This window comes from Chlorocebus sabaeus, chromosome 23, assembly GCF_047675955.1.
Source record: "Chlorocebus sabaeus isolate Y175 chromosome 23, mChlSab1.0.hap1, whole genome shotgun sequence".
In the NCBI taxonomy this organism is placed as follows: Eukaryota; Metazoa; Chordata; class Mammalia; order Primates; family Cercopithecidae; genus Chlorocebus; species Chlorocebus sabaeus.
Genome location: NC_132926.1, coordinates 74,563,404 through 74,579,302, shown reverse-complemented (window position 1 = coordinate 74,579,302; position 15,899 = coordinate 74,563,404). Strand labels below are relative to the sequence as shown.

Here is a 15,899-nt window from a genome sequence, read left to right as displayed (position 1 = left end):
AGAATTGAGGCTTTGGGCAGTACTGAAGTGATTATTATTACTGTTATTGTTTCTTTTCTTCTTCCAGTATATTTGCTGGGAAAATGCTTATTTGGTCTTTTTCTTGACGGGGTGAAAAAACTACGTGCAAAGTAACAGAATATAATTTGTATTTAGCTCCTGTTGTATTTAACAGTCGTTTTAGGATGCAGGGCTTGTCATAGTGCCTATTTTAAGGCTCAAATACAGAGACTAGGCTGAAATCTCACTATTCTCTCATCAGAATAACTGGAATGCGCCCAGATACTTGGCCATTTCTAACTCTGCATTCTTTGAGCTTCCCAGGCCTTCCCTTGTGCATGTTGTATTATCTTTTCTGTCCACAAAGATTTTGAAAAATCAGCAGAGTACAAGTAGCCCCTGAAATAAAGGCGTCATTCAAGGAACAAAGAAGTAGAAGGAGGGATCCAATTAAAATGATGAAAATCTTTAATTTTTATTTAGGTATACTTGTACGGACACGTGTATATACAAATACAGATTGTATGGGTTTGTTTGTGTGTGGGTTTTTTTTTTTTTTTTTTTTACATTTTCTTTAACGTTTATATAATGTCAGCATTTCAAAACAGCACTCGATGAGTAAGTGCAAAGGAACTGCAAAGCAGGGCAGTACAAGCACAGGACCACACGGAGCTGGACTTCACACCCAGACGCACACACAATGAGTGGCTTCAATGGGGTGTCAAGAGTAAGCATGGAAAGCGGATTTTGACTCATGGGTAACCTCCAACATGCCAGCATCTATTAAACTGTACAGACAATGGGAACAAGCCCATTGTAGGGAGATTTGTCTCACATCCTAGCAGCCCTGGGGCCAATGCATGGGAAAAACTCAGTGATGCCAAACCAGACACAGACCTGACCATTCACGGCTCTGAAGGGAAATAAAATGTGGGAGGAAGGCAAGAGACAAAAAAATAAACTAAACATATAAAGTAAAAGGGGGGTGGTGTAGGCAAACGGGGGTGTTGGTGGAGGTGGTTTTCAAAAGAAAAGTCAGTGACCACAACTCTGAGAGCAATGAATGGAAAGGAGGAGTTGAAAACTGTTTTTCTAATTATTTGAAACTAATACAAATGGCTGCTGCCGTTGCTAAGGCACCGGAGAAAAACAGAGTCCCTGAAAATCCACAGGTACTGTGTGACTCTTCCTTTCACAACGACACGGAGAGGGAAACAGCCCCATTCAACCTTCCTACACTGACTGGTTTGCAACCATTTCCATGAGCGAGCTGCACATGATATCGATAAAGACTCTTCCTGGGAAAAAATAAAACAGTCCATGAAAACAATCACACACAGAAAACCAAACCAAACCAAAGTACAGAACCATTTCTAAATTCCCTATCGTTTTCAAACCAACATGCTGGTGGAGAAGGGAGGGTGGGCCACAGGGCTCCAACATCAGACCTTGAAAACACTGAGGACAAAATATTAATCAAAGAAGTCATGTTGTTCCAGGTCCCGAGATGATGGAGTCATAAGATTGGGTGGGCAATGGCCACACACGAGTCCTGTATGGAGCAGTGTCTCAGCCACTTGTGACTCTTGTTTTCAGCCACGGTACACATTGGATGTTTCAAAGCCTCAATGCATGTTTTGTATCCTGAAAGTCTATTGTTCTCACTTACAAAAGACATAAGAATCAAATTAATACTTTATTATCAAACACTATATACAACAGAGGTTGCTAATAATACAGAATTTAAAGAACGCAGTTTTTTTTTTTTTTTTTTTTTTTAATGTTTTACTTTTCTTTCCTCTGCCACCCAAGAAAGTACAGTACAAAACAATAGTCTAAACTAACACGAACTGTTACCTGGTCTATTAAAGGATACACGGTATCCACTAAACAGACAGATCCTTATTTCCCTGCTTCATGTTGCAAAGCCCTTGGCAACCAGGGGCAAAGGTCACTGGGGTTTGACTAACTGGGGCTGAGTGGCAGCTATGACTGCCCTTCAGACTTTTGAATTGTTTTTGAAATTAAAAGCATCTACAAAGTTGCATCAACATCCTCCTAAGCCCCCAGAGGATTGTAACAACACCACAAAAGGCCACCAACACTTTTTAAACAAAATGAAAACTGTCTGACACCAATCATCTTGAAAACTCCATGGCAAGTGCATTAGCTATGATGACGTCACTTATAAGTAGAGAAGCATACTGTCTACCGGTGTGGATAGTCTTGCTATTTTCTTTATACTTAATTTGCAGTGGCAGAATGGTGAAGTAAAGGGGTTGAATTTCACTGTGAAAAAATGAAAGACAATGGCAGAGAGGGCCATGAGTAATTATTTCACCATTTGTTAGAGACAAATGCTAGGAAAACCATAGAAGTCACCATTTCTAAAATGAATTTAGCACTGCTAATGTAGTTATGACTAACTGGAATCATTACAGAATCATTTGATTTCCTTGTGGTTATAGAACATACAGTATTATTTTGGTTGTATTGATTCATTTTAGAAGGTATCTTTCTCCCCCTACCCAAATCCCACTGGACCAACAAGCCTGTAACTATTAATTATTAAAAAAAAAAGTATTTCTGGATATTACTGAGAGTACTAAGTATATAAATAGTTAAAGAAAAAAGGAATTGAATGCCGTGAACTTTTGTTTCAGTGAAATGGTGGCTGCCTTCTGTGATAAGACTCTGCCACTCCAGAGGAGTTCCTGATGTCAGGGGGGAACAGGATTGATTGTATCTGTGAGGCTGGCAACCCCACGCACATGGTTCCATGTGAGAACAGATTCGGCAGTGACATCCACTCCAAATGGATCAGGTAAGCCCAGATTACATTTCAACATGTGTACAACTCTCCAGGGTGCAATACATTTACAGCTGCCTTTCATTCACATACTTTTCTAATTCAGAACTACTCACAATTCTAAGCAAATTCCCATTCACGAAGTCTGTCCATAACGTGACCTTCTCTTTTTTTTTTTTACATATACATCTTAAAAAACAAAGATATAAAAAATTCTTATTTTGCTGGAATGCTTTCAATTTTTCACATTTTACATGATCATCACATTTCTTACTTTGAAAGGCATGGTTTCTGTTGACATGTCGTGCAATAGCAAAAAAAAAAAAAAAAAAAAAAAAAAAAAAAAAAAAAAAAAGGGTTGGATTGCTTTTCCATTGGTCTAACACTTTTCCCCGTCTAGGCTTTGGATTTTAAAGTTCATGACAGCCCCACCACCAGTAGAAACCCCAAGGCTTGCATTTCCTGGTAATCGACTGGAAATGTCCCCTGTTGGCCATGCTAAGATTCCTTCAACAGGGTCATCCTGCATTTATTCTCCTTCTGCCCCACCCCCACAATGAAACAAGATAGCCCCCATATTTCTAAATGTATCAAGGGATACCACTTTTTCTCACAAGTTTAAATAGGACAAGCATATATACTCACTCTCAGCATAAAGTATATCTAAATAATGTATTTTCTATTCTAGTGGATTTTTAAAAAAATATTTTGTTAAAGTCTTTGGGACTCCATCTTGTTTATCTCCCACAGATAAACACATGTTTCCCCTATGCTTTAGGCTGTGCCAGAAAGGGAAAGAATATAAAATCAACACTTGAATTTTTTTACTCCAAACTTTGGAATTTTATTTCCAAATTTCCCTTTAGCCCTCCCAAGTCGTGCTGACTGACTCTCCTGGTGACAGGGGTTTGTGTCCGAGCCCCTGCAGTCATGGAGTGTGGAGCAAAACGTGGGTACTAGGGTGGGAGGCGGGGAAAGGCCACAGCACACTGGCGCTCCAGCAAAGCCAAATCATGTCTCCTCTGGCCACTGCGGTCCTCTCCTTGGTATACGTCATCCCCCAGAGGAGCATCCAAAGCTATTCCACTATGCACTCATCAACCCTGGCTTGTCAGCCTTGGGGAAGGTCACTTTATTCATAAAAATGCCTCTTTGAGTTTCTTAAAAAAAAAAAAAGTTGTAGCACCATGGTGATCTGTATTCAAAGAAAAAATATCTGGTGTGCACTGCTCAGTCACCAAAAGAATTAGAGGCACTCACACATACACACCCCCAGCAAACCTGTAGTTTTCTCTGTTTTCACACCTGCTCTGTATTAGCATTCCACACCCAACCTGCCTCCTAGAAAAAAAAAAAAAAAAGGCTTCTTTTAGAGAGCACAAGTTTTGCTGTCAAGAATGCTTTAAGACAGTCATATTTTAAAAAACCCAGTGTCTCAACCTTTTAGAAGCCAGTTCATTTATACACTCCTATAGGAAATGGTGTAATATTATATCTATTCTTAATACCTCCCCTCTGGACCTGACATGGTGACATGATGCCCTGCGCGATCATCTTACAGTTCTGAATGAGAAGGCATAAATATTGTATAGGAGAGCAAAACCCTCCCGGGCCTAGCCAGCGCTGGCTGCATCTGCCACTACTCTTCCTTGTCCATAGACCGCTGACACAGTGCGCTAACGGAGGTGAGTTCTTAGAGGAGAATGCACAGGAGCTGACGAACCACTGGTGTCACTACGACAATTTGGCATTTTCATCTGGAGTCCATTTAATTTGGGAGGGGTGAGAGAAGTCAGGGGCCAGGGCTGGGGGTGGGGTGGGGTGAGGGAGGCAGGAACAAGTTTAGGCCCCCAGCCCCAAGTTGTTGCTTAGAATTCAGGCTGAAAGAAAGAAAACAAAAATCTGACATCTGCCAAAACCCAATAACAAGTCCCTTCTTAGGATGAGCAGTTAGGTGGATCTCTGGTGTTCCAAGACCCTGATGTTTTCTGTGACAAGTGACGGGAGGAGACTGTGCTATAATGTCAAAAGCATCGCCAGGAGGAACAGTAGGATTGCCAAAAGGCGGCTGGGTATCCTTGGTGTTTGTGCCGCGTTCTCGCCGCGGGATGGCTCGGCTGACTCATGTACGGTGTCATCTGTTCAAATAGAAAGCACACATTCCAATGAGATTTCACATCCTTAATAACTCTCTTGCAGCAGCCTGCTGTTAACAGACCTCGCCACCCTCTGCAAAGTAGGGTAATGAACCTTGTGCCACCATTGACTTTCATGTCTGCATAATCACTCATTATTTACAGCAAACAAAGAAGAAGCAAAGAAAATTGGACTTTCTCAGCAATATTAATACTTTCCTTAAAGATTGAAGGGAAAAATTATGCATACACTGTAACCTTTGGCACGTGAGCTGCTTTGGTTAGCCAGCAGTCAGATATGCCTTGCACAAATTTCAGATATCTGAATGTACCTTTGAAACCTAAGATGTCACAAGCAGGCAACTGACATGTTGGTGGGGGTGGGGCAGAATGCACTGCCCATTTCCCTTCTTTTAGCTGTTTCATAGGATTAGTGTAGATTGCCTGGTTGTTGGATGCCTAGACGAATTTTCAAACATGAAAAACTAAATGCCAAAACAACAGTATTTTGGATAAACTATACATCATGCCTAGTAAACTTCAATAAACCTATGCCCACTAGTTTGCCTATAATTAGGTGTCAATTATGGTGCTATCTCTATTACAAACCCTGTATTTCTAAGATTAAATTACTTGAACTTGACTATTTTTATTTTTATCGGGCTGAAGCTTGGCACATAAATTATCAGCGTGGATGCAAATTTTCCTCTAAATAAAATGGATTAAGTGAGTTAAGCTTCTTTTATTTAGCTATAAAGTGTTCTATGAGGCTGCCTCTGACTTTGGATAGCCTTCCTGATCTGCATGATTAACAGGCTTAACTTCAAAATGGGAACTCTGCAGCAATTAGTACCAAAGAGAAGTTGGAGGCTTGCCTAGGAGCCATGCTCTGCTCCAGGGCTGCCTGTCTTCTTCTTTCCACCTGTCTAACATGCTTTTCTTTACTGTTAATTAAATTAAATTAATCAGTGTTTTTGAGAGGTAAGGTCTTGCTCTGTTGCTCAGACTGCAGTGCAGTGGCCCAATCACAGCTCACTGTAGTCTTGACCTCCCGGGCTCAAGCAATCCTCCTGCCTCAACCTCCCAAGTAGCTGGGACTCCAGGTGTGAACCACCATGCCTGGCTAATTTAAAAAAATTTTAGAGAGACAGGGTTTTGCTTTGCTTCCCAGGCTGGTCTCAAACTCTTAGACTCAACCAACCTCCTCCCTTGGCCTCCCAAAGGATTGGGATTATAGACAGGAGTCACCATACCTGGCCACTTGTGCTTTTAGACTAAGGATCTCTGAATAACACATTTTGGGGGCCAATAGTGAGTCCCCTGTGCAAATTTTATCTCAGCATCAGGGTAACTTCCTGTAGGTGTTCAGCAGTTGCCATCTGGGAATTGCTCAAGGGTCAGAGAGAATGGTAACAAGGCTCTAGTGGTTGTTCACAATTATATCGACCTCAAAGGATAATCCCTAAATACCCCGGATGGGGCCACCTCAAACCCCTTAACGGGTTAACTAAACATTACTTTAAACTCATTTATATTTTCCTACCACACGTGTCACAATAAGGGTGCTTTTAGTTCACTGGGTAGAATCACACTCCCTAACATTTGTCCTAAAGTAACCACTTTTCAGGTTCACAGGCTGACTTCTGCTTCAGATATGCTCGTTTAGGATGTTTCTGACAATCACATCCATTTCCAATGAGAAAGGTCTTCTCAGTGTTGAGTCTCCTGCCCTGGAGTGCTCTTATCATTTTAGCCTCCCCTCAAATAAAAGCTGTTGCATCCCCTTGTCAAATTTGCTCCCCTTTCCTGGACCTTAGCGAATCTACATGGAGTGATTTTAGCCTAGGAGACTAGAAAAGGTTAGGAAGCAAGATGGTAAGATAAATGGATGCAGAAAAAATATATATAAAGTCCTCCACAATGTGGCCAAATACCTTCAGACTCTCCTCTATTCTCTGCTCTTTTTCAGCCTTGCAAGTGTATTAATTAAATCTGTAGTTAACAGGAAGTAGAAGTAAAGGCCCTTAATAGCCCTGAAATTAAAATCCAAATCACTTTCTTAAGAGCACCAATATGTTGTCAATCAAAACAATGGAGCACTTCAGGCTTAATTGTGAAATAACCATAAACCCTGAGGATTCCAGAGTTCATTTCATAATATCACATATTTAAATACCTGAAATTGCATCAGCTATTGGATTCCTCTCTATCTTATTTTTACTAGCATATTACCCAATCCTTCTCCTTGTATAGTTTACAAGTGTACTGTTAAAGGTACCCAGCTAGCAGTTAGATCTTCGGTGTGAACCCCTTCATCACCACCCTAGTCCCTTCTAGGTACACAGTGAGGGCTATCCATTATTCCAGGTCCACTCAGCACAAGACACAGGAAATAGGTCTTACAGGGTAATGGAGAGAAAGGCTTTTGTTTTTCATCTAAGTGAAGTATGAGGCTAAGTGGGCCTTTCAGTCCTTTAATCATATACAATTTTTGGAATTAACCCTTTATAAGCACCCAATGAATATATATCTTCCTGCCCCACAAAAGGAAAGTCAGTCCCATTAGGGCATCAGGATCCTTCTCTTCTTCCTGCAACACGCTGTTCCTCATTCGGGATTCCACAAAGCATCCTTTGATTAAAATAGGTTCCCTATTGTGTTGGGAAATTCTACAGCCCCCAAAAGTGAAATGAGAAATTGGCTGTCATTTGTGCAAATCTGAGCAATTTTAGAATTCTAAGGAGGAATTCATAGGCAAAATCTATCCCAATGAAAACTACACCTAAATATGAGAGAATTTCTAACACTTGTAACATGGGCTTGGGAGAAGAAAATGTTCCTCTTCAGAAGCTAAATCAAGTTTTGCCTCTTGGCTATAGGATTCCACAACATGGGGGTTTCAATGGTTAATGGAGAGAACACTAGCAATATTTTGGAGCATGTTATGTGGCATATGTCTGCCCTGAGATCATCCTGCATCCCTGATGATAGGAAACTGGCAGGCAGAGTGTGCAAGCAAACAAAAAAGACAAATACATTCCAAAGACAGGTGAATTAGTACACATCGCTGAGATCATGCAGTGGAATCCTTTCAGACTTGCTGGGTTCATAAAGACTGGGTCTACACCCGGAGCTGGGGGAAGGCAAATACCCTTTCATTCAGTGGTTTGACACAGTGGGGAAGAATTGCAAGTCTAACGGGACTTTCTCTCTCTTCTTAGAGACAGAATCTTGCTCTGTCACCCAGGATGGAGTGCAGTGGCATGATCATAGCTCACTGTAGCCTCGAACTCCTGGGCTTAAGCAATCCTCCCACCTCAGTCTCCCAAGTAGCTGAGACTACAGGCACACACACCACTTCTTTTTTTTTTTTTTTTTTGGAAAGACAAAGTCTCACAGTGTTGTCCAGGTTGGTCTCAAACTCTCAGCCTCAAGCAATCCACCCATCTCAGCCTCTCAAATTGCTGAGATTATAGGTGTGAGGCACAGTGCTTCACTCCTTATTGTTTTCTTATTGCCTGGAATTGTGGCTCAACCTTGTCTCACTTTGTTAGTGAAGATGCTCACCAGCAAGCCCTTAAAACATAGCTCTGACTGACTCAAGGAGCTTTTCCTGCATGTACACCTACGCTCTACTCCCCAGCGCACGTTTGCACACACTGAACTACATTCTGCCAAACTTTTGCAAACTTCCAGCAGTTATATGTCCATCAATTTGGGGCCATTGTGCATTTTAAATGTTCAGTGAAAAAAAAACATTGTTTCCCCAAAGACAGTGACATATGTTCATGCACGAAGGCATCTTAATATCTTGCATTGTATCGTTAGTGGAATTCAAAGGTAATTTTCCTAACGGCAGGATGGTCCTCCATGTGCCTCTTCATTACCAGAGAAAAATATACAATCTGTTAGGTATCTAAGCAGCCTTCTATGCTGTAGACAGGCAGTGGAGATTCCCTGGGGGAAAAAAAAAAAACCATGGGAAAGATATGCCTACATTATGTACAATGTGTATCAATAGATCATAATCCTGGGTAATTTTTGTTTAGAACATGCTGCTCATTCTTCTTGTGGCTTCTTAACAAAGCCAAGAGACTTAAGTCCTCTTTATGAACATACCTCTAGCAAAGGTAAGAGACTACTACTTTGATACTAATATTGGAATAGGAGTCAGAAGATCTGAGTATTAACCCTGGATCTATCTAATCAGCAATGTGGCACGGGTGAGTCTCCTCAGTCACAGAAGGAAGAGTGTAGACTCTGGGGTTGTTGAGGGAGATACTGAGTAACTTGCAGATCCTCTGATGGCCCAAGTCCCCAATTGTGAGGACTCTGGTACCTTAAGAAGCCAAAGTCATGGCTCCAGATTTCTAGGACACAATTAAAATGTCTTCATGTCAGCATTCATTCCTCAAAACTTTCTAAAGCAGCTAACTGATCCCTGGGGAGCCACTAAGACCTCGGAGAGCTCATTGTACACACCTCTCATTTGCGCTCTGGGTGAGATGCCTGCCTTAGAAAAACAAGAATGCTTCAGGGAAAAAACTCTAACTCTTTCTGTCAGTTGTAACGGGAAAGCTACTGTATGTCCTGAGGCACAGCATTTACTCAGGGTAAGTTTCCCTAAGGCTCATTGACTGTGCAGTCCTGGTTACAACATTGGAGGAAAAAGTGGACCTCAATGCCTGTTAGTTTCTAGGACCATAAGGAAGAGAAATTCTACTACAAAAAGCAAAAAAAAAAAAAAAAGAATCTCCATTTACATAAGGGGCTCAAATCTCTCCATGAAGAGGAAAACATTTTATTGCCCTTAAGCTTTGAGATGATCGAGGGAGATGGGTAAGGAAACCAGTGAAGATCTGGAGCAGGTAGGGGAGAAGAGGACACCACAGAGGAAGGGAACACACAGGGCCTCCAGGCACACTCCTCCATAAGCAGTTGGCAGAGGACGACCACACCTCCCAGTTAATCTAGTTTCATTAAATGGCCAGACTGAATTGATAACCAAATGAATAGTTTACATGTTCTCATTATCCATAGTATGCGACAGACTAAATGCCTCAATGAGTGCTTTGGTGGGTTTTATTTTTCTTTAGTTATGGGAAACATTAGGAGTGTGGAAGTCAATAGTAGAAAAATTTTATTTATCCTTAAAACTTATTTTGCCTTGGTAATCAAGGATCACATTTGGCTCAACAGGCTACTGGTACATTAGTGGCAGCAAGAGATGTGTGAATTTGTGGTGGCAATGTGATTAAACTTCTCTAGACCAATTACTATTGACAATAGCTAAAATAATATTTAAATAAAACAAAGTTCCTTAGGTCAGTTCAATGATGCATGTAAATTTCTAGAGAAAACTAAATATGTTGAATTAGTTTCTATTTTGTGCAACAGTCTTATTACTTTTATCTATAGATTTGGACATAAAAAATTAAATTTTATAAGCATATACAAGAGAAATGTTTTGTGTCTTATATGAAAACAGAACCTTTAATATTCACAGTGATTCACCAGCATGCTCTGAGGATATGGTAAAAGGCAGTGAGATTTTAGCATTCTGATGGGGCTTCTATATTAGGATACTGCATTAGCTCAAACCCATTCCAAAAAAGAAAAGTTTTATTTTATCTAACATGCATTACACAAAGATACTGGAGGAATGAGGTAGAATATAAGTCATATTAGCATCGCTAGCAATGAGCAAAAGCAGAACAACAACTATACCATGCAAACATGCAGAGAGGAAGAAAGGAAAAAAATACTGAAGCACCAGAGAAATAGATGCATTTGTTAAAAGAGATTCTCTAAGCATACTAACCTGCTGGTTCTAATGAATTTTCTACTTTGTCGTTAACATCGAAAACACGATCATGAACACCTATAGTTTTCATACAGCTATCTATAACAAAAATAGAGATAACAGCCAAATATGTTAGTGAAGACACCCTTAAACTCCCATTTCTTTCTTTTTTCTTTCTCTCCTTTTTTTCTTTTTTTATATAAAGATTGTTTTGCAATCAATGGCATGTTCTAAATGCCAATATTGTTCCCATTTGCTCTGCATGTACAACAGTCTAAGAAACAACAAGTTAGCAACTGCTGTGTACTTAAGTAAAAGCATCATGAAGAATGAGAAAAAATATGATGAAAACTAAAATATGAATGTTGATATACAAAACAGATACCACACAAGATTTAACAGTAAAAAAAGTTTTACCGCTGTGAACCAGACCACACAATAAAGCATGCGCAGTGAAGCCACCCTCTGAAGCTCATTCTAGTGAACTTACTTGTCGGTCTCACAAAGACTTTGAGCTTTAGACAGGACCTTCTTCCATTATCTGGGATTGCAGAGGCTGTGGATAACACAGAGAGAGAGCAGGAGAGAAAGAAGAGAACAACATATTATTCTTCATTTTCACATACACATGATGGACAATAAATTCTTTCCTGATCTGAACAATAGGAACTTTCTCTAATTCTTCCCCCAAATTAAAACAAACAGTACTTTTCAGGTCTCACTGCTACAGAAAGGCTACTTGCATATCCCGATCTTCTCTTTTCAATACAATGAAAGAATCATGCAAGAATCTGAGTAATCTGTGAAGAAATACTTTGGATTTTTATTTCAAAGGCTCTTCCATTTAACTTGATCTGTTATCAATTTTCTCTAAATCGAGAGGATAATGTGTGAGCCCTCTGGCTTTCACAGAGCTGCTCCTCCTCTGCTGCAGGAAAAGGGGCCCAACAGAGGCACGAGGTGAAAGTGCCGGCAAAAACCAATAACAGAGAGTTACAAGGCAGACTTAAACGTGACCTATTTCTGCTCGGGAAAGCAGAGCTTTGTCCGTCCTGAAAGCTTGTCTGTCAGTGCTTTTGCAGGTAATTCAATTAGAGGTTTTACTCAGAACTTGGCTCTGCATTCTATATGACTAACCCAAGCCCGGTAACTTCCATCATGCTATTTTAAGTACAATATGCTATTGAGAAAGTACTATGTTGCAATGGTACATGTATTTTTTTTTTTTTAATTTGCCACAGAGAAGGATGGAATTAATAAAGTGGGCTTACCAAAACATGACAGCATGTTTCAAGTTATAAATCACTTGAGGAAGAAACTTTCTTCTCCTCTTCAAGATAATAAGACTGTAAACTTTCCCTATGGTTGAAAGATTATCTCCCCTCTGTACACACAGCAAAATGTCAAAGGAATTTCCAAGGGCAGTAAGGCCCTTCACAACCACATGTATTTACTAATGCATTCTAGAAATGAAAAAAATTACAGAAACGAGCGTCGCATACTTTCCTCCCTATGTGTTTGCTTCAAGTGGTTTCTTTGTTCAGAAAAAGCAGATGACATCCATCAAATCACACATGGCTTACAATTAGTTTGGCAATACCCAAAGTGACAAAGCGAGGGATCGGCATTTGGTGTGTCTTCTCTTTCCTTTATTTTTAAATTATTCCTCATGGGGAGCCCAGAACACAAAAATGCTTCTTTTGCAGGTGAGAGGATTCAATATACAAACTTGCAAACACATTTTATACAATCTCCTTATGTAATTCTAGATCCAAGTAACTCTCCTGGAGGAGAACTAAATTCATCAACTAAATAATGTCAAGTAGTATAGAGCCCCCAGTGTCCCTATTCAACACCTGTTGAAAACTACTTTAATTTTAAAACAAAAGTATAGAGAAAAAGTGTTTTTGGTCCTCCCTATCTCCCCTGGTTGCTCTGACAAGCAGTTAAGAAGTGCTAACAGCTGGCTTTGCTGTAGGCTTTCATTAAATCAAAGTCAGAAAAACTCCCTCTACTGACATTTACAGTAACTAGTGTGTTATTTAGGGCACAATATTTGCACTCTGCGGTTTGATCCAGGAAATGGTGTCCTTCCTGTGGACCTCAACTGCAAATGTGCATGTCGCAAATACAGTACACATAGGTGACTCCAATTCATTAGGAAAACCACGGGTTCTTGAGGGAGTACATGTCTTATTCATGAGAGTTAGTGTGAAAAAAGTGACACATGGATGTTCACACTGCTGTTCTATGAATTTCTGAGCTGAGATGAACTCACTTAAAGCCTCGCGAACTTGATTTGCTACATGCAAATAACTGACTTTACAGATGATACTGCTAGATAAACATGGTGAAGACAAAATCAAATGCTTAATTGGTTTAGGGAGGAGCTTCTTGGATTTAGTGCAGGTCTTTCAGATTTGTATATAGGAGAAATAAATCCAGGACATGAAAATTATTGTAGGGCACATGGGAATAACTAAAGAGCAAATGATAAGCCATCCAGGAAAGAACTGGAGAGTTCTCTCATGAGCTCTCAAGGAGGGACATAGTCTTAGCTAGTGGATGTGCTACATACTTCTGTAAATTAAAATATTTGTATTTATATGACACATAAAATAAAAACCTCTCTTCCCTAACAACCTGCCCCATTACTTCCTTATTTTCTATCACCAGAAAATGTGGCTGATGCCTTGTGATACTGTTTGACTATTATACTCTAATCCTTAGAAAAATTTATGAACAAGGAATATTAGCATACAATGTGATATGTGAGTACACAACACAGATTGCACGCCATGGATTGACTCTATCATCACTGCATCACTGGCCTGAGCTCAAGGAGTAAACTCCTAACCCTTCAAGACAACCTGAGAAGTGTGCCTTACTAGCTCAGTATAACTTGGGTTTCTTATTTAACACCTTGAAAAACAAACAAAAAATCCAAAAAGATGAAAACTTTTTCCATATAGTATCAAAACTCCATTTTTTTAAATGTAAGGTTTAATAAAGTGAGAGTGTGGTTTTCCTCTATGTTATGCTCCAGGTTCTTCCACCACCCACTTCCTGGCTGGCAAAGGATGCCTTTATACCAACTTAAATATACAGATGATTAATTTTAGTACTATTCGAAGATATAAGTACATTACTAATCACAATAAGCAAAAGGCAGAGGACTGAGCACTAAAAACATAACAGAGGAATTGAAACATACAATATTCCCACTACTAAACTTATAAAGAAAATCTCAGGATCAATTTATGAGCAATAGATAGAGCAGAGGTTGGAAATGAGGGAGTAAAATCTTAAAACATGCCTTGTTTTTGTCAGGAGGTAGGTAGTATTAATCCTTAGGGCTCTAGAGATACATCACTTTGTCTTAGTTAAAAGCCAACTTTATCTTAGTTAAAAGCAAATATGTAAGCATTTTATATATAAATTATATATATAAATATATATAATTTATATACATAAATTATATTCACTATATATAACTTCTTGTGCTGCTTTCCTTAGAAAATGAATAGTCGATGTTGAAAGTTGATAGTGAATAATTATAAAAATCCATTACATATTACTGCAGCTTCATCTACCATTTCATATGCTTTTAAAATGCCTACTATAGGCTGGGTGCAGTGGTTCATGCCTACAATCCTAACACTGTGGGAGGCCAAGGTGGATGGATCACTTAAGGCCAGGAGATCGAGACCAGCCTGGCCAACTTGGCAAAACCCTGTCTCTACTAAAAATGCAAAAATTAGCCGGGCATGGTGGCACACACTTGTAATCCCAGCTACTCGGGAGGCTGAGGCATGAGAATTGCTTGAGTCCAGGAGGCGGAGGTTGCAGTGAGCCGAGATTGAGCTACTGTACTGCAGCCCAGCAACAGAGCTAGACTCTGTATCAAAAATAAATAAATAAAATAAAATGCCTACTATGTATCAGCTTCTTTATTAGGTGCTGTGCATGTGAAGAGATATAAGATTTCAAACTGTCCCTGCCCTTGTGTTGTGCTTCTTCAAGCTGGGACATACATATGAACCACAGTTTAGGGTACCTGGAGGGATCCATGTGACAACTGAGGTTCACATGAAGAGCCAGTGCAGCTCTGGGCAGGGAGCAAGAGTGTGTACCAGACACGTTTATCAGAGGCTTCACAGGTCCTCCAGAAGCTAACCAGCAGCAACTGAGACAGAAGACATTTTATCCCTAAATTTCCAAATCGGAGCTTTGGCAACCAAAAAGAGGCAGTGACTTGCAAACAGGTGAAAAAAATCTAGATCTGAAATCTCCCTCTAAAGATACATGGATTTTCTAATAGGATTTTTCAACTTAAAATGAGATGTGTCTTAAACATAATCCAAATTCACATCCATTTACTCAGTTTACTGCTTAAAGTGTATATTGGAGTCAGGAAGTTGGGAGTAGGGATATGGGGACAATTAAAACAAGCATAATCATTCCATTCCATTATCTTAATAGCAACTTTATAAATCAATCCATAGAGTCCCTTCCCCCGAATGAGCTGCAAAGTACCAATCAAAACCTTATAACACATAATGAAATACAAGCTGGAGACTCTGGTTCTCTGTGTTTAGAGTACCTCGCTAATAAGGCCGTGAGGGCCCCTTACTTTTACTCTGTTCCATGACCTCAGACAGGGGCTCTAACTTTAGCCTTCCCAAAAATCTTGGTCTCCTGGGGCTCAGGTGAGCCTGACTCAGCACTTAGCCAATTTGGTATAGAAAAGTGACCATATTCAGTGCCCCAAATCAGCACTTCTAAAAGTTATAATTAGCAATGCAAATATATGTAACATTCACACCACAATTCATCATAGGTCTATCCTTCAGACAGAGTAGAGAACACATCCCTTCAGGTACTGCCATGATGCTTGTGGCAGGCAGCTCCTGACATGGCTCCCAGTGATCCCCAACCTCCTGCAGCCAGGCCTTTGTATAATCCCCTCCCCTTGAGAGGGGGCTAAACCTATTAACTTGCTTCTAATGAGCCGAACACTGCAGAAGTGACGGGTTGTCACTCTGATTATGTTACAAAAGACTGTGCCTTACTTCTAGCGAACACTCTGTCTTTTGCTCAGGAAACAAGGTACCATATTGTGAGATTTCCAATGGAGAGTACTATGTAGCAA

The 15,899-nt window shown here is 40.0% G+C and overlaps 1 protein-coding gene across 2 annotated transcripts in view; it reads right to left on the bottom strand.

Annotated features, from left to right (window-relative positions):
* Positions 1-450: 450 nt before the first annotated feature.
* Positions 451-15,899, bottom strand: part of EFNA5 (ephrin A5) — a 294,051-nt gene continuing 278,602 nt past the window's right edge. Inside the window, exons 3-5 of one of the 2 annotated variants that reach the window (XM_008014091.3) lie at positions 11,238-11,303; positions 10,766-10,846; positions 451-4,947 (exon numbers count right to left, since the gene is read on the bottom strand). In XM_008014091.3, the coding sequence (XP_008012282.1) occupies positions 4,826-4,947; positions 10,766-10,846; positions 11,238-11,303 (269 nt within the window). In that variant the 3' untranslated portion in view covers positions 451-4,825. The remainder of the gene's footprint in view (positions 4,948-10,765; positions 10,847-11,237; positions 11,304-15,899) is intronic. The other variant, XM_008014092.3, reaches the window with a different exon arrangement.